The 18,932-nt window shown below is 43.0% G+C and overlaps 1 protein-coding gene across 1 annotated transcript; it reads right to left on the bottom strand.

Moving 5' to 3' along the window:
- Window positions 1–992: 992 nt before the first annotated feature.
- FXN (frataxin) lies at window positions 993–15,650 on the bottom strand. The gene is made up of 5 exons (XM_055791707.1): window positions 15,419–15,650; window positions 13,526–13,617; window positions 9,234–9,354; window positions 6,460–6,557; window positions 993–3,091 (listed from the first exon to the last, which is right to left on the bottom strand). Exons 1-5 carry the CDS (start codon window positions 15,542–15,544, stop codon window positions 2,938–2,940), a joined length of 591 nt encoding a protein of 196 aa, XP_055647682.1. The 5' UTR covers window positions 15,545–15,650; the 3' UTR covers window positions 993–2,937.
- Between the last annotated feature and the right edge of the window lie 3,282 nt (window positions 15,651–18,932).

The following is an 18,932-nucleotide window of genomic DNA, read 5'->3' as shown; positions in this document are numbered from 1 at the left end:
AAAATTGACATCAAACAAGCATTTAGGCACCTAACTCCTGTCAAACAAATGTAGTGTTTTGTGACCAACATAGACTGTGCGCAGTTGCTGTAAGCTTGATTACATGAATCAATCGAGGCCTCCGAAGAACTCACTGCCACACTGGAAACAATGAATTTTAGCAAGGTTAGACATGACAGGCCTTTTGGACTGTAGGCCAGAAGCAGCAAAATACGATCATCAGAAAGTATGATTAGTTACTGGTGAAAACTTTGATATACCTAGAAAAACCCAATGCACCCCACTTTCTCTGCTGAGTCCAAGTATCCAGGCACAGCTACAAATGCCAATACTCATCTTTCGAAAGTACAGCTACGTTTTCCATCACTGAAGACAGAGCAACTGTCTTGTGGGAAAAACACTGCCAGTACTGCGATGGTTCTTACTGATACTAACTGTCCATAGTGCGTATCAAAGGATTTTCCTTCAGCTACTTCCTTCAGGAGAGGTAAAGCAAGAAACTATTGCTCAGGTGTGTCACAACCGCAGAACTATCTGCTTATTCAATTAAGTTATGGAAGTAAAAAACAGCATGGAAAAGTTATTTGTCTTGGGGGTAACATGCAAAGTGTGACATGAGGGCCAGAGCTCATCTTATACGTCCACTGTAAGGGCAAGGATTCTGTCAGCCATTGTGCTTGTACTTACAATTTGATGCAAGTATTAGACCAAAAAGTAAGTCATGTCCTATGATTCATTTGGTACACCAAGATAAAACTCATTCTAACTTGCTGAACGCTATTTATCTTCACCAGTTAAATTAAATCCATTTGTTACTCAGATACCTAAAACCAGGAAATCGTTTGCATAAATAGCAGTAGCATTATGGATGAAGGGCAAGACAAAACCAAATGTGAAAGCTGAGTGTTCTTACTAAATCCACCCTGACTGGCCAAATTTTGAACAGAAGCTTTCCAGTATGTTTTAAGAAACACAAAGAATTCAAAACAATATACATGCCTGTGGGTTTTAGCTTTATCATCATAGCCTGAAATCACACTTTTACAAAATGAATTAAGCATTCTACATGCAATTTTATTTTGGTATAAACATTTGCACGAAATGTGAATATGAATCAGATGCATGTTAGTGAATATATTGTCTGCAGATTACTTAAGAAAGTAATTTCTGGAAAAGTAAAATCAGAAAAATAATTACACAAGCTATCCATTATCAGGCAAAGGAAGAACCAGGAGGAAGTATCCTTGATCCAAGTATCATGTCATTAACATATATATAAATGTGTTTAAATAGCCATTTGAACTACTAGGAGACTGCACTAAATACTATCATTTTCTGTACGCTGTAAATTATTTTCAGTATTCTAAATTCAAAACAGCTAGATGTTATTTTCTTAGCTTTGTTTAAAAAATAAAAAATCTTTTACTCTTGTACTCATGAGAATTAGTATTCATTGTATTTACTTCATCCAGAGCTGAAACTTCAGATGTCTTATTTTTTATTTTGATTGAGAAACATGCAAACTGCATGCACAATTAGCCAATAGCCATTTCCAGTGAAATTTTACTCTCTATTCTGAATGGTGGGAAATATCAGGTAACAATGCTTATATTTTAAATGCAAATACTGGGCAACAATACTATATAGCTATTGTTTTTCAATGACAAAATTAATCAAATCTGTAATAATCCTAGCTAGCCAGAGAACCATGCCAAACTAACTACAAGTGTCACAGGAATGGTTTGCACTGAACATCTTTTCATACATTGATAAACAATTTATAAGTGTGGCATAACTGTTCCCTCAAGAATTAGTCAACAACTTTGCATTTCCATTTTATAGGCAATTAAAAACCATAAGTGGTAATAATAACAACAGTGCAAGTGTTGAAGTGTTCTTCTTGCAGTTCATGATTTCTTTTAAAGCTTTTTTGTTTAAAATCCAGAGTATATAATTTACTCCGCTGCAATTTTTCAACAGCCCAAAAAACACAGCTTCATCAGCCTAAGTACCATACTTGACTCTAAGAAGGAAAAAGGCAAAAGTTTCTGCATCAGCAACGGTACCAAGGGGAGCCTGGCTGTACTGTGGTGGGAAAAAATAATCTAGGCCTACTTCCTTAAGAAACGCTGCAGAACAAAATCAGTGCAAATTTTTGCTGCTGTGAGAGGATCTTAATTTTGCTCAACAAAAGAAAAAGTCAGTATGTATTTTTACTCTTTGAAGAGCAAAAGAGAACAGAAAGAGAAATCCAGAGTATTAGAATGAAGTATTTGCAGAGATATTGCTATGCAACTTAAACATCGTGTAACAGCCTGTCCAGTTCCATATGACGCTTACAGCCACACAGATCTTTTAAATTTAAAGTAATTTAAGGTTTAGCTCAAAAAAACCCCCCTCCTAATGAAAGAAAGGAGAATTTAAAATTTGGAGAAAAGAGCGAGTTCTGCAATACTGAGGGAAACTCATAAGACATGCATTACACACAATGAAAAGTTTCTGCCTGCCACAGTCATTTCATTTTACGACATTCAATTTGACTGTGATGCATTATGCACTTGCAGCCACAAATTTTAACGCAATACATTCACAGTGCCACAACTTATGTCAATGCAATTCACAGGCATTTTTTGTTTTGGGTGAATGTCTCACCAAAAGAAGTTTAGCTTTGTGCACTCGTCAGAAGTCACTAGGTGGGTCAGTCCATACATAAGAAATGCAGTTAACAGGAAGAGCAACCACAACCACCTGTACTACATGGACACAGATTCAAGCTGTGACACAGAAACCCAAAGACAGCGCTAGAGAAAAATATTATTATTTTCATTTTTGTTGCATAACATGAATAACAACAGAATTAAGCTCAGGTACTTCAGAAACGAAGGAAGGGCTTGGTTTGCAGTTAAAGTCTTTAAACTTCCATGAGGTAGAATATTATCAAGTATCTTCTTTCCCGGAATATATTAAGCAGGACAAATCCAATTTGGTTTTCAACGCCATTGAAAACTCTTTTGATAGTAGTTCATGAAGGGACACTCTGTCATGAGAATATACCCAGTTCCGTCCAGTCCAGTCGTAGCGCTTAGGCCCACTAGAAAACAAAACATACACTGTACAAGTACAGATTATTCATAGGGAGCTGCTGGAAGCCTGTATTTATAATGTACCCCAGAGAGTGCCCATGAGAAGGAACAGACAGTGTGGAGAGGGCCTGGTGGGCAGTCTGGGAAAGTAGAGCAGAAAAGAAAGGCCAGATCACCACGAAGTGCTGAGCCATCCAACAGATACATCTAAAAGGTGACAAGATACATCAGTCACTCCCAGCAGACCAAACTCCTTCCCTTCTTGCTTTTGGCACTGATTTCCCCAGTTTCTTCCCTTACCCTTCTCCCCTCATCCATACAATCTTCCAAGGGATATTACAAGGGATATTTCTATAATGCTGAATTAATGCTGTTGGTTAGTTCTTGCAGCAGTCACATGCAAATATTCTAAGCACAGCAGAACACAGATCACCATTCTCACTTTCTTTTTAGATGCAACAAAAGAATTTACCAGCTGAAAGCAAATACATTGGTATGTGAGCGGTTTACATTTAAAAAGCTGTTCTCCTCTGTGCTATCATACGGTTGTTGGCTTGATTTTTTCAGGACTACATTAAGTACCAAGAAAGATACTTGAACACAAGGGTTCCATTCCAGACATTTCTATCCACCCAATTCTCCACATCTGAAACAGGAGAATGACTGAAAGGCACTCACTACTGTTAAGGTCAGCTAGAGAAACTAAGCAAAGAGAAAGGAATGAAATAGTCGCCTGGGATAAACAGACGAACCATGAGTCTTATCCTTGAACCTGCAGGACAAAATGCCTTGGAACTCACACAATCCACACACAAGGCCTGCTAGAAAACAGACTGTCCTATATATACACAAGAACAATCTGCAGGTTCTCTACAAACTTAAACACTAATCTGTACCTTGAATACCCTGAAATACTTGCAATATTCACATGCAGAACTTCCAACCACTAACCAAACCATGAGAAGTCACAAACACAAATACAAATCGAAGTCACTTCCACTGAAATCTCACTCGCCCTATGTGAACTGGTAACTATTTGGAATCAAGATTATGCACTCCAGTTACTTTACCATGCATTTCTCACTTCTCTGTCTTTGCAGCACAAGCATCTGTTTATACTTCCCTGCACTTAGAGAAAGACAGAATGCAATGCAGTCATTCATGAAAATCAGGCCAAGTCTGACCATTTAATTCATGACAAAGAAATGTGTAAATTATTTGAACTGGTTTTAAATGTTACATAGTAAATATCAGTGATACAGTTAGCATATGAAATACCTCTATACCCCTGTATCTCCAAAATGCTGTACAAATGTGATTTTTTTCATTTAAATTAAAAATTTAAGCAAGGATCTTGTGAATTCTCTAAAATGCCTACAAAGTTAAATATAGACTAATACATGTCTCATGGAAAGTATGCATACATTTTTAAACACCGAGAAGAATTAAAATATCACATTAAGGCATTATTAAGAGATGCTGTGCAAGGCTGAAAAGTCTTTTCAGTCAAAAGAGCTACATGAAATTACTGCAACCACACTGCTGGCAGCCTGCAGCCACCTTCACCCCCTTTTTTTAAATTGTCATCTAAGGGAAGCTTTACAAATACAAGCTTAAGTTCACGCCTATGTATAGATGCATGATAGCAAACAACGTCAAAACAATTCCAAGAAAATGTCTTGTATCTTAATAATTTGTCTCCCTTGAGATATGTTACTGAAGACAAGATCCTCCATTTACTGTACAAATTTCCCAAATGTAACATCCAATACAAGTGATTGCTGGCAGTAACATTTGCTTACTTCACCTTCTAGTATATTGCACTTAAGATGTCACTCCTGATCATATAACATTTGTTGGGAGCTGCTATTCAGCAGTTAGGAAGTAAGTGAACACAACGCATCATACTTCAGGAAATACCACTGTTTACCATAATATCAGTTAAAGAAGCATAAAATTTAATGTTTGCAAGTGAATAATTTTCATCACAGATACGAAAAATACTGTCAGAGAATTTTCAAGTTTATCTCTTTCCTTGAGTATTTTTATTCACTACTGGAGCAATCAAAAAAAAAAAAAAGTTTAACATTTTTTCATATATTCCATATTCTGAGGCATGTAGTCTTGACTCAACTAGAGTTGGCTCCAACCGAATAGGAATTCTCTGAATTTTCATTTTCATAAATAGATGAAAAATTTGTTTCGGTGATACGAAAATCTTATAGTCATCTTAAGCAGAATCAAGGTTTGGAAATTGTAGCAAAATATATGGAATGAATAAATTGCGACACACAGCCTGCATCTGTCTAAATAAAAAAGTTTGTTAGCTTGCTAGGCCTGTGGCTAGCTTAGCAAGTCAAGAACCTGTTAAGTAAAATATTTAAATAATAAAAGGATTCTGTGACAGGAGAAGAGTTAGTAGGAAAAAAATGGCTAACCTACTATGCTGCGCAGCTGCCACTACATAACCACACCAAAGCAAAGTTACAATTTTCTTCAGGTAAATTTTAATCTATTAAAATTATTTCTTAAAATCTTGAATTCCATTGTGCTTATTTTTATTCCCCCAACGCAAACCCTACTACATAATTCTACTACTGCAAAACCATTCCCGGTTTTGCAATCAGTACATTCTGAACAACATTCAAGAAGTACGCCTGCACGGTTACTGGGAGCGCTCATACTTTCCAGCTATCTGGTTACTTCACCAGTATCACTGACCAGCTCCCTCCGTTCTTTCCACAGGGTAGTGGCAGAGAACATAAATTTTTTGGGGAGGCAGCTACAACATTTTCCCACTACTGCAACCAACCAGAAAACCTGGAATGGATCAAACCAGTGTTAAGAGAAGGCAGAGGGAACAGCTAGCCAGGACTCCCATAAAGTGCAGATGCTTGACAAAAACAACCAGTGAGAAATCACATGAACACATAAAGCAGGAAATCCCACAAGCTTAAAAAGGAAAGGAGCCACCCTGCTTAAATACAAAGAGATTTCGATTGTAATATCATCATCACCTTTCCTTCTTTAACAAAAGCTTTGTTGTTCGGGGGTTTTTTTTATGATGGCTGTTTATTTTTCCTATGAGTAGGCTATATTCCTGTAGACAGTAGGCTTGGACCAGATTAGGGTACGAAAACACTGTATTACACATTTCCTGGATTCATTTAGGTATGTCAGTATACTGCACCGTGCCTCAAACCTCTATAACAAATTCTTATCAAACATTTAGATTGTATCATGTTTCGAGAATATACAGAGTAAACAGGTTACTTATGAAAAGGATAACACATAGTCCACGCCGTGCTACAAAAAAGGGGGAATACACTTCCACCCAGTGTGCAGACATTACATAATTAACTTATACAGAACTTACCTAGTGGGTGAGGACAGCCAAATCTGCCGGTTTGGTGTTTGCTTATTGATTACATACGTTCCCATGTCTCCACCTAATTTAACTGTTAGAACTCCACTCTTAAAAAAAAGAAAATAAGTGAGAAATTAAAATTTTGCATCCTGTTACTTGACAAGAATTACATCATCTGCAGTAGATAAACAGAAACTTGCGTATCTGTATCACATGCCACACTATTTCTCAAACACTAAAAGCTTGGAAGAATGATTATCAGGCATCAAAAACTTGAATATCTAGGGCAACCCGCATATCTTGGAGCCTGATCTAGACTTTAAACCTTCTGGTCAGTGTTTTTTTTAGTGGGTTTGCACCATCCACAATGGCACTACTTAAACAATACTCCTGACCTTCGACTTGTCATCTTGAAAGGACTGCTAGTTCATTTTGCAACGATTAAAACATCATCCAATAACAACTTCTCTATTCAGGAACAATGCAGAACTGGTGTGGTTCAAAGTAAAGAGGTTTCATATGGCATTGCTAGATTCCTGAGCCATGAAATTTTACCTAACTGTTCTTAAGTGACTGTAACACTTCTCAGTGAATAAACACAATTCCTTCTCCAATAATTCTGATTAAATGCCTATATCCTGAATCATCCCTCAAGAAAGTTCCACTTCTGAACTCCATGAGGTCTGGTTTGTTTTAGCTGCCAGCTTTAGACCATTGTCCTAGTGAGCATTCATTTGCCCTTCCTTACATTTATTACTGACAACATGATTCACGTTTCTTTTGACATCTTCACAAGTGCATTTGGAAAGCATACATAAATCTGACAAAAATATTTCTGTTCTAATTTTAAAAGAACACCACCACTTGGACCAGAGTTAACCTACAGATGATCCAAATTATGCTAATTAAAAAGGGTATCTCTACAGAATGCAGCCTGATGATTCAGGTAATAGGTTAGTCATATTTCACCTACAGTTTCTCAACTACTTCATGTCCTATAGCACGATAAAGCTTCTTTAAGTGAATCATACTTTTCATGTTTTAGGCAGGAGTCACTACTAGAGCTACTATCATTGCTAGGGCTATTTGCTGTGTATAACCACTTATTGTGGGGAAAAAAATGAGATTCTTTTCCCTACAAACTCACTCATACTAGATTCTGACATATATCAAGGATCATCAAGCATGAAATAATACTCTCAAGGTCTTATCTTGTTACCTTAGTTTCCAAGCTGTTTCTGTTCTTGGTAAGGGTTTATAACTGTGATCAATAAAAATAAAAGACTCTCCTGTTTAATATTGCTATCAGGTGGTCCTGCTGCTTACGTTAACTGAACATTGGTTTAGTGCAAAGAAGCTACTGCCCTGGTTGGCAGAATTCAAACCTGCCTATACCTGAGCAGTCTTAGATCTGTAGAGACACAGCAGAATAAGAGCAGGTTGGGGGATTAGGCCTGAACAGTGGTATAGATGTTCCACTATTCTTCTATGTACTGTTTAGTGCCATATTAAGTATTCAGCATGACATTAAACTGTATGCTACAGAAACACTATGAAAATAGGTTTCCAAAGAGTTAACAAAAAGATTATACTATTGCTTACATTGTGTGTCAGCTTCTGGAGAGTACTGTTGCTATGTCACTGCAAATTAAATAAATTCTAACTTCTAATACTGTGTTTAAAACATTTTCCCATACATTTTGCAATACTAGAAAACACAATTTGAGTTTTTAAGAACTTAAACTGCAAGATATTTTTACCACATTTTAAAGAATATTACTGTATGTGCTTTGGATGCACTGAATGAGTGTTTGTTAGCTCCTGGTAATAAGAATATTCGTAGAAAGAGATTTTTTCGTTCGGACAGGAAGATAAAAGTGCACAGGCGTAACAGACCTTTATCACGTTCGCCACCTTGTGGCTTACTATAGCACTAGCTTTGTTTGTTTGGAATTAAAACTTGGGACTGTTTAACCTTGCACTCTTAACAGAAATGACAACATATTCTTTCATCGTCACACAGTCTATGCAACAAAGGAGTACCGGTAAAAATTAAGATGGATTAAAAATAGTTTCTTTTGAGTCCCACAATGAGTCAGTCTTAAACACAATCCACTCTACAGTGGCTGGAGACAACATTGAGACATAATATGACTCATTACCTTCGTGTAACGAAGAGTCTGAGAATATTACGAGATAAATCATAACCTTTTTGCTAATTTTTGTCCCAAATTCTTTAAATCAGGCTAATTGGTGCTGATACACTAAAACATAGTGAACAGTAAAATGGTTAAACAGTTCTTCGCTTTTCACCAGAAAAGCAATAAGCTGTAACATTAACTACATAATTAATTAAAGCAACAAACGGTATTTTCTAAGATCAACAACAGAATCCTACTAACAATATGTTATTTCTATCCCACTTACATGAAATAAATAATGAACATTATGAAGACAAAGTTACAAAGGAGCAAGTCCAAAAACTATGGGGTTTTGGTGTAGTCTTTTTTTTCCACAGCACCTCCTCTTGTGCTCCTTTATTATCTATATATTATGTCTTTCTCTACACACTGAACATTTTAAATCCTCAAGTCATACGATAGCATGTGTTACTTTTTACCAGAATAGCTGCTCCAGTCAGTATAAACAGGCATATTTTTACAATAAAGCTGTAAAAACTCGTATTTTAAGTGTTGGCACTAAGCTGAACAATTTAAAATTCCCCTTCAAAGACAAAAAATAAATACAATAATTATAGTAGTAACAGAATGTTTAAAACATACCCCTAAAGAGACATCATAGTCTTCCGGGGTAAAAGGCTTATCTGTTAGGTCCTCAAAGAAATCCGCCAAGGAGTCCAGTGTTTCTTCAGCCAGTTTTTCGTAAGTGGTCTCATCTAAAGAGCTACAAATGAGACATACAAGCCCATAATCTGGAGGAAAAATATGGAACACAGTATTTTTCCTATAATAAAAACATCCAGAGACCTTAGAAGAAACAGTAACCATGAAATGATCATATACAACCAGGAGTTGTTTTTATTAAGGTTAACGTACGTAGCAATCCACCTTATAAATGGAGGTGGAATTTTGAAATTTTGGTAGCAGAGATTTGTACACCAATGCATGCAGCACAGGGAATAAACAGGAAGAATTAAGAGATCTGTGTGCAGTCGCAGGGCCAGGATCTCCCTGCAGCTACAGAGACATGGTGGGATAGCTCGCATGACTGGAATGCTGTAATGGACAGCTACGTACTTTTTAGGAAAGACAGACCAGCAAGGAGAGGTGGTGGAGTTGCTCTCTATGTGAGGGAGAGACTGGAATGTATTCAGCTTTCCCTAGGGGTGGACGCAGAACGAGTCAAGAGCTTATGGGTAAAGATCAAGGACAGGTCAACATGGGGGACACTGTTGTGGGTGTTTGCTAGAGGCCACCTGATCAGGAGTTTGGTGAGGCTCCTATAAACAACTGGAGGAAGCCTCAAGATCACAGGCCCTCATTCTCATGGGGGACAACAACCACTCCAGTATCTGCTGGAAAGACAATTAGGCACACACAGCCCAGGAGGTTCCTGCAGAACACCAATGATAATTTTTTGATGCAGGTGGTGGACGAGCCAACAAGCTGAGGTGAGCTGCTGGACCTTGTACTAACAAAGAAGGATTGGCTGGCAATGACCATGAGATGGTGAAGTTCAGGATCCTGCGTGGAGGAAGAAGGGCAACAAGTAGCATTGCAGCCCTGAACTTCAGAAGAGCTAACTTCGGTGCCTTCAAGGACCTATTCGGAGGAATCTCACAGGTTAGGGAGGGAGGTCCTAACCCTCCTCTAGAAGGTAGGGAGGCCCAAGACAGCAGGCTAATATTCAAGCGTCTCTTCCTCCAAGCTCAAGATAGATGCATCCCTACGAGTAAGAAATCAAGCAAAGCTGGCAGGAGACCTGCACGGATCAGCAAGGAGATTCTGGCAAATCTCAAGGAGTCTGGCAAAAACAGAAGAAGGAAGTTTACGGGATGTGGAAAAAGGCACAGGCCACTTGGGAGGAATATAGGAACGCTGTCAGAACATGCAGCGATGTGACAAGGAAGGCTAAGGTCCATTTGGAATTAAATCTGGCAAGAGAGGTCAAGGACAACAAGAAGGGCTTCTTCAAGTACATCAGCAGGAAAAGGATGACTAGGGAAAATGTGGGCCCTCTACTGAATGAGGTGGCTGCCCTGGTGATGAAGGACACTGAGAAGGTGGAGTTACTGAATGCCTTCTTTGCTTCAGTCTTTACTGCCAAGGCCGATCCTCTGGTTTCCCAGACCTGGAGGCAAGAGAGAAAATCTGGAGAAAGGAGGACTTTCCCTTGGTTGAGGAGAATTGGGTTAGAGATCACTATAGCAAACCTGACACCCACAAATCCATGGGCCCTGATGGGATGCATTCCCGAGCGCTGAGGCAGCTGGCAGATGTTATTGCCAAGCCAGTCTCCATCACTGAAAGGTCATGGAGAACAGGAGGGGTGCCCGAGGACTGGAGGAAAGCCAGTATCGCTCCAGTCTTCAAAAAGGGCAAGAAGGAGGACGCAGGACACTGGTGGCCAGTCAGCCTCACCTCCATCCCTGGGAAGGTGATGGAACAGCTCATGCTGGAGGTCATCTTGAAGCACAGAGAGAAAAAGAAGGCTATTCAGGAGTGGTCAGCATGGATTGACCAAGGGGAAATCACGCCTGACCAACCTGATAGCCTTCTGTGCTGGAACGCCTGGCCGGGTGGATGAGGGGAGAGCAGTGGGTGTTGTCTGCCCTGCCCTCAGCAAGGCTCTTGCCCCTGTCTCCCACAGCCGCCCCAGGTGAGCGCAGGCCGGGTGGGCTGGGCGCGTGGGCAGGGAGGTGGGCTGAGACCTGGCTGATGGCAGAGCCCAGAGGGCTGTGACCAGCGGCGCAGCCCAGCTGGGGGCCCGCAGCCAGCGCTGTGCCCCGGGGCTCAGCACCGGGTCCCGTCCTGCTCAGCCCACCCCCCAGCGCCCTGGGTGAAGGGGCAGAGCGTGCCCGCAGCGCGTTTGCTGGTGGTACAGCGCTGGGAGGGCGGCTGATACCCCGGGGGCTGCGCTGCCGTTCGGCGGGGCCCGGGCAGGCTGGGCAGTGGGGCAGGGGGGGGCGTCATGAAGCTCAGCAAAGGCAGGGGTAGGGTCCTGCGCCGGGGGGGAGCGACCCCACGCACCAGCACAGGCTGGGGCTGACCTGCTGGCAGGCAGCTCTGCGGGGAAGGGCCTGGGAGGCCTGGAGGACACCGAGTGGCCCGTGGGCCAGCAGTGTGCCCTGGTGGGCAAGAAGGCCGCTGCCAGCGTGGGCTGCATCAGGAGGAGCGTGGCCAGCGGGTGCGGGGGGTGTCCTGCCCCTCTGCTCTGCCCTGCTGAGGCCGCACCTGGAGTGCTGTGCCCAGCGCTGGGCTCCCCAGTTCAGGAGAGACAGGGAGCGACTGGAGAGGGGCCAGCGAGGGGCTGCCAAGGGGGTGAGGGGGCTGGAGCATCTCCCTCATGAGGGAAGGCCGAGAGAGATGGGCCGGTGCAGCCTGGAGAAGGCTGAGAGGGGATCTCATCATGCATACAGGTATCTTCAGGCCGAGTGTCAGGGGGACGGGGCCAGGCTCTTTTCCTGGTGCCCAGTGACAGGACAAGGGGCAACGGGCACAAACTGCAACACAGGAATTTCCATGTGAACATGAGGAAGAACTTCACCTCGAGGGTGACAGAGCCCTGGGACAGGCTGCCCAGAGAGGCTGTGGAGTCTCCTTCTCTGGAGATGTTCAAAACCCACCTGGACACCACCCTGTGCAACCTGCTGTAGGTGAACCTGCTTTAGCCGGGGGTTGGACTAGGTGATCTTCTGAGGTCCCCTCCAACCCTGACCATTCTGCAATTCTATGATTTTAACTGAGAAGTACGTACTTCTTTCCTTAGGTACACTGATCCCTGCTTACTAAGAGGACAGAGTAAGATTTCAGAATAAGGCTTTTTCATAAAAGGACTTTGGGAAAGAATCACTTAGTTTTGAACTCTACTAAAAGACACAAGCACCTCCTGGTTAGAAGCATACGTCATTTGACTCTGAGAAACTTGCTGCAGCTATAAGTGATTTATAAACATCAATACCACATGCCATGTCTGCACACAGCATTCGACTTCTCAATTGGAATTACCAATGCAGCCCAGTAATTAGATGTTATTTAAAGTCTGCTTTTGAACAAATACATACAATTACCTTCTTCTTCAGAGTGTCTCAAAGCACCCTTGTAGCCACTACCTAACGCTTACAGCACCTGTGAGACTGCTTCTGTTATCCTCCTTAAATAAGTAGAAAAATGTAGTGGGAACAAAGTCTAGATCAGTTTAATTAACCAAATTTAATTAAATCACACAAGTCTTTCCATTCATATCAATGTCAACTTTTAACTGAGTGTTTAGGTGGGTACCTCTAGCAACAGACAATTCAGTGAAATCACTCCAGTTTTTACTAATGGGTATGGCAATACAAGTTACTATGAACTACGGTGACTATCTTTTATTGGATAATAAAGGACATAACATTTTCTACAAGTTTCTTGCTAGCCAGTTACTGAAACACACACAATTCCACTTATGTGAGCGACACCACAGAAACACCTAGGGATATGGAGAATGGAAATCCTTGGGATTAGGCAAGATTCATCTACTGGCTCAGGGTGCAGTTCGGGTACTTAACAGTAAGAGCCATTTTTGACATCTGCACAATCCTTCATTGGGCCTCCAGCTGCAGCAACAGAAGGGAAGAAATCTCTGACAGGTACTGTGTCACATCCTTTCAGCACAAGAAGAAATTTCATGCACCCTGACATATGTGAAATGGTGCTAGACACCTATGTTTAGATACATGAATTATTTCCTAAGTGACTTCCCAAAGTCACCCCAAATACTTGGCGCTAAAACTGTACTTTTCCTTTATAACGTCATATCAATGTTAATTAGTTTCAGTCTTACCATGTCTAGAAATTATTTTAAAATGCAGAGACAATATTTTTTTGTGTGAATATCTCAAAATACAATTTACCTTGTGTCATTCAGAGTTCCTGTATTTCTTAAATTTGCGAACTGAACAGTCTTGCTCTTCATCTCTGAAGCATATCGTAACTGCTGTTGAAACTAAGTGTAAATAAAATGGAATTAAAAGTTTAAACACTAAGAATTATAAATTACCTATTTGTCATATAAATTAAGTAGATCCTTGAAGACTTTCCCACCCCCTCCAAGTAAAATAGTCATATTCTATATCACAGAGCTAATATGGAAAGAATTACACAGCTTTAGTCCTTGGATGATTGAGGCAATTAGAATATTCTTGTCGTCCGATACAGTTATCTTCTGATAATGAAAAAAAATATCTATCAAATAGCGAGGTAGAGAAGAGAACTGTTTTCTTTTCCGTTGCTTTACCCCAGAACTACTGAGCAACTTCAGACAACTGGTTAGGCCAAGATTTTGACAAGTATCCACTACTCAGACACTTCATGATCCACAACTTGTGTCCCTCTGTTAGAAGCCATGAATATATTCAACTAAAATAAACAGAAGACCTGAATCCTCCCAGCTTACAAAAGAGCTAACATCACACTTGACATTCCACATCTCTTCTGTAAAACAAGCTGTTTAATTTCTAACGTCTGTTTAAAAAAAAAAACCAACAACTTTAAAAAACAAATCAAAATTACAGAAAAGCTGTGTCAACACATTGGCAATTCAAGACAAGGGAGTGGAATGGGCAACCCCTTTGAGGAGAAGCAAGACATCAGCATGGATAAAGATTAAGCTGATCCCCTAGTCTAACACTCTAGCAGAAGCACTTACGCTATCAACCAAGAAAGATAGCTTGCCTGCCATTTTCTTCTTAACCTGGGCTATGAAGGCATATATTTTTGGATGAATGGTAAGACAGCATTCCTGACTGCTTTTTGTGTACTTGCACAACGTTTTGAAAATTGAGATGAAAAGCAAGTGCCACTTGAAAAGAAACTATGACAGCCCCTGTTCAAGCACACACAAGAGCAAAACACAAAAATACCTCTCTCCATATGGTTTAACATCTGTCCTCAGGCATTACAGATGAACTGGTCTGTCAATCCAAAGCCATGAGACAGACGTAAAGGACAGAGAACAGCAAACTCCTTGTACGATCAGTGACACAGGCTGACAAAATACATGCTGACACCTATGCGGTTTTGACTGTACACTTTAGCATTTCTTTAATACGCACATAGGATGAAAAGCTAAGTGACAGCAAATACATCTGGGTTCTGGCCAGAGTGAGATGATGTAGCTGTTGGCGTGCCCATACTCAGGCTGTGACCTGCGGCTGTCAACACGGCACTAGCACACACTTGGTGTCACCCCCGCCAGGTACCAAACCCCGCGCTGAGGGCGGCCTGCACGCACCTGCTGCGGCTGGGAAAGGGCAGCAACCCAGCACAAAGCTCTGGAGCACTGCAAGGCCTGGCCCCCCCGCCGGGCAGCCCCCGCTGCCGCCGTTCCTGCAGGGCAGCACGGCTGCACTTGCGGGGCTGGGAACCCGCGAGCCCCAGCCCTTCGCGCCCCGTGCTTCCCACCGGCGCGGGCAGCTGCCGCCGGGGCGCGGCTCAGCCCTCACCCCGCGCCGGGCCCGGCCCCCTCAGCGCCGCCCGCCTCAGCGCCGCCCGCCCGGAGGCGGCAGGAGAGCCGAGCAGCTGTACCCCCGCCACAGGGGCACCCGGCCGGCTGCGCGGCCGCGGGTGGCGGGGCCGGGCTGGGGGCCCGCGGGCGGCAGAGGAGCTCCCCGCCCCCCAGGGCCCGCCCGCCGCGACCCCCGGCCCGAGGCCGCCCCGCCCGCCCGCGGACGGCAGCGGCGCGACCGGCCCGCCTCCTCCCTCCCGGCGGCACAGGCCGCACCGCCCGCCCGCCTCACGCTGCTCACCGTCCGGCCGCGCCCGCCGACGGCTGCCCCGGCCAGCGGGGCGTCCCCGGGGCCTCCGCTCCGCCGCCACGCCGCCGCCGCCCGCCGCGCCGCGCTCACTGCGCCAGCCGCCCCCGGCCTCCACATGCCGCCGCCGCTCGCTACGGAAGCGGGCGGGGAGGAGCCAGCCCGCCGCGGCGGCGGCGAACGAGAGGCGGCGCCCCGCTACCGCCCTCCGCCGGCGCCGCGGGGAGCAGCGCCGGGCCGGGGCGCCGCGGCGCCGGTCTCGGCCCGCCCCCGGTGCGAAGGAGCCTGTGGCTGCGGGGGCAGTGCCGGCGCCGCGGCGGGAGGCAGGGCCCCGAGCGGCGGGGCTCCGTGCCCTTCCCGGCCGCAGGCGGGGCTCACCAGCGGGCCGCGGCCTCCGGGCCTGGGCGCGTCAGGGAGCTGGCGAGCTGCTCCTGCGGGCTGCCGGGGAGGGGAGCGGCGTGTGTCCCGCCGCCCCGGGCCCTGCTGCTTCGGCCCGGGTACAGCCCGGCCGGATTACGTGTGGGGAAGAACAGAAAAACACATCCAGAACTTTGGCAACATCCTGATACAGGAGCTGTACATCACTCTTCTCGCCCCAAATCCCAGCCCTTGAGAATCGATTCATACTGCACAATTTAACTTTGCAAACGGATGCCCTGGCCAAGCCGCTCCAGTCGGGATGGAAAAGCTCCGTTTCCAGTTGCGGCCGTTCCAAAGATGGCTTTACAGAATCGGCTGGCACTAGATTTACTTTTGCTACATGAACATGGACTTTGCAGTTTCCTAGATCTTAAAAATAATGGTGGTTGCATATAAATTGCTAACATTACGGACAATTAGATAAACAACTAGATCAAATTAACCAAACAGCCAAAAAAAGCTGTGATTTAAGAAACACTATGGAAAGTGGCTGGTTAAACAAAGTTCTCCACAATTAGCTTTTTCTTTGATTGGGTGGTTACAAAGTTTATTGCAAAATCTCATCATGCTTATGTTGTTAATTGTAGTATTTTGCATTATGCTTGGATGTATGAAAACCTTAATAACACAGTCTCTGTCCCAACAGTCACAACACATAATGATGGGATTAGAAAGAAAGGATATGTAAAGACATTGAAATAAAAGAAAGAAAGAATAAGACTAATGGGATAGATCAGAAAATATATATGTAAGTCTCAAAGGGGAGAACTAATGACAAATGGCCAAAAGAGGAAGGTGAAATAACCCAAGGGACTGATAAGGCTAACAGAATATAGTCAGAACACAGACATACTGACCCTGAAGAGTCCAACAGAATGCGGGTACCGTGACACTGAGGAGTCAACATTGTGGAAATAGGATAGGAAAAACATTTGCTGACCCTCTAATTACTGAGACAAAAAAAGCAACTATCCTCATTATATTATAATGACAGAAATAACTTCCCTTGAAGCAGAAACTTTAAAAAGGTACACACAGCCTCAACCTCTGGAGCATCCATATCGTATATAATACAGAGTTACAGCCAATCTTATTTTACAATGACTAAGTCCTCTGTGTGTCAAACTGTACATAAACCTCCTAGAAGCAAAGGTGTGCTAGCTTTGCGGATTTACCACCTAGCACCCATCTCTGTGCAGACATGAAATAAACAAATGTCTTGACTCTGTGTGTTTATTGGCTTTTTGCTCACCGGGTGAAGAACTCTCATTCTGGGACAGCACTACTATTCTCAGACAGGGAATAGTTGCTCATGGGGGATCTTTGTAGGCACCTGCTCAGGCAAAGTGATCTTGCTGGGTAGATTTACAAGGAGCTGGAGCCTGGAAAGGACAGAAATTTCAAGCAATGCTACCCAGTCCACCACTTAAAAAAAGAAAAAGCCCAAGCAGGGCAAAGCAAAGTTGCTATTTATTTCTACCTTGCAAGGACTGGCGGTTTTAACATACAGGCAGTTCCTATACACCACAGGTGCCTGGCAGCATTTTAATTTCAGCAGCCTGAGCTACAAAGGATACTAGTTTGAAATTTAAAGTGTGCTGTAATTGCAGTAATTGCCTAAGATGTACAGTAAGAATCCACTTCCTGTAGTTGTGCTGTTCTGTTGTTATTGTCCTCTGACAAATTTTCCAAGTAGTTATCTATAGCTTTTCTGGACCTAAGCAGTAATGGAGAGGGATTCCCCCATTCTTGACTATTTACGACAAGAACTGTAGGACCCACTGGCAGTACAGAGAGGGAGCACTGGGACAAGGACCAGGGCTAGTATCTTGGGTTTAGACTTTATAACAGTCCAGCTGGACAACGGATTCACACCCCAAAACTGGAGTAGCTGCAAGTCACTCAAAAAAACCCCTGTTGAGATTCCAGTTCCCATTAACTGCAGTTAATTAATTACGGCTAACTGCACTGATGTGAGCTGCTTATATGGACCACTTGAGATGCAAATCACTGGTTTGTCCAGGAGCTGTTTTGGCTGTGTGAATACCTGAGTCCAAGGAAAGGTCCATTATCAGAATATAGCATCTACTCAGGGACCCATTCTAGGACAGTACTTTCTGTGACAGCAAGTATTCTGATCCATTACCTCCTGTATGGAAAATGTTACCCTGAGTCAGTAAACGGAAAATATAGCACATCATATATCACAATATATCACATCATAATCACAACACTATCAGAAGTTGACAGAACTTCTGATGGTGTGTTTCAGAAAGCAGTGAGGAAGATGGGAATTTTTATGTAGGTGGCTGGCCAAGTGCATACTGAGTTATTTAAATGCTGGTGGTATTGTGTTATTAATGATACGTGAAGATGTCAAGAATCTCATCAACAAGACATTTTTTATTGTTCTCTAAACTGAAAAAATAAAATACGCTTTTAAAAAAATGCATTTTCTGTGGGAACACAGACACATTTCATTTGAGTACCTTCCATAGGACAGGACTGAAAGATGCAACAGTTGCAAGTAAAATCATAAATATGTAAAGCATACAAGTATTAAGAAGCTTACCACTGGTTACTGTGTGATGTATAATTTCTAAAACTCTCACTCAAGTAAGCAGCTGGCATCTTGCAATGCTTTAGGGAATACGTTGTCAAGTTTCTCACCACGAATTGTATTATTTTTTTCTTTAAGCTGAAATTGTTTTCTACCACACAAGAGGCAAAAGCCTGGACAATTCAAGTTGGCTGTGCAAATTTCAACTGAGACTTTGATGTCTGTTGTAGTTAAAGAGTTCTCTGTACTAAACCATATTATCTAGCTTGGTCAGCCTCTTGGCTTTTTCTAGCAGAGTCCTCTGTGCTTCTTTGCTATCTGTATCTTCCCTCAGACCTTGCATGGGTCTGTGTTCTTGCTGCATTTGGTGAGGGAAGTTTTTATACATCAAGCCAATAAAACATACTCTCTAGTTCCTTGAAGACCAGCCCACATTCTTATCACTACTTGAAGGAACGAGTCATCTTTTTGCAGCTGTAATGGTCTACAAACTGAGATAAGGCCTGTAAGGAAAAATAGCTTTTATCA

The sequence above is a fragment of the Falco peregrinus genome, chromosome Z, assembly GCF_023634155.1.
Source record: "Falco peregrinus isolate bFalPer1 chromosome Z, bFalPer1.pri, whole genome shotgun sequence".
NCBI lineage: Eukaryota > Metazoa > Chordata > Aves > Falconiformes > Falconidae > Falco > Falco peregrinus.
The sequence above is the reverse complement of the archived record's forward strand: the minus strand, read 5'-3'. Positions and strand labels throughout refer to the sequence as shown.

Excerpts from the sequence above, each read along its gene's own strand:
- FXN (XM_055791707.1), bottom strand. The coding sequence starts at position 15,544 with ATGTGGAGGCCGGGGGCGGCTGGCGCAGTGAGCGCGGCGCGGCGGGCG. Across the intron at positions 9,355-13,525 it reads GGAACTCTGAATGACACAAG|CTCTTTAGATGAGACCACTT; the intron begins GTAAATTGTATT and ends TCTCATTTGTAG. Across the intron at positions 6,558-9,233 it reads ACTATGATGTCTCTTTAGGG|AGTGGAGTTCTAACAGTTAA; the intron begins GTATGTTTTAAA and ends CTTTTTTTTAAG.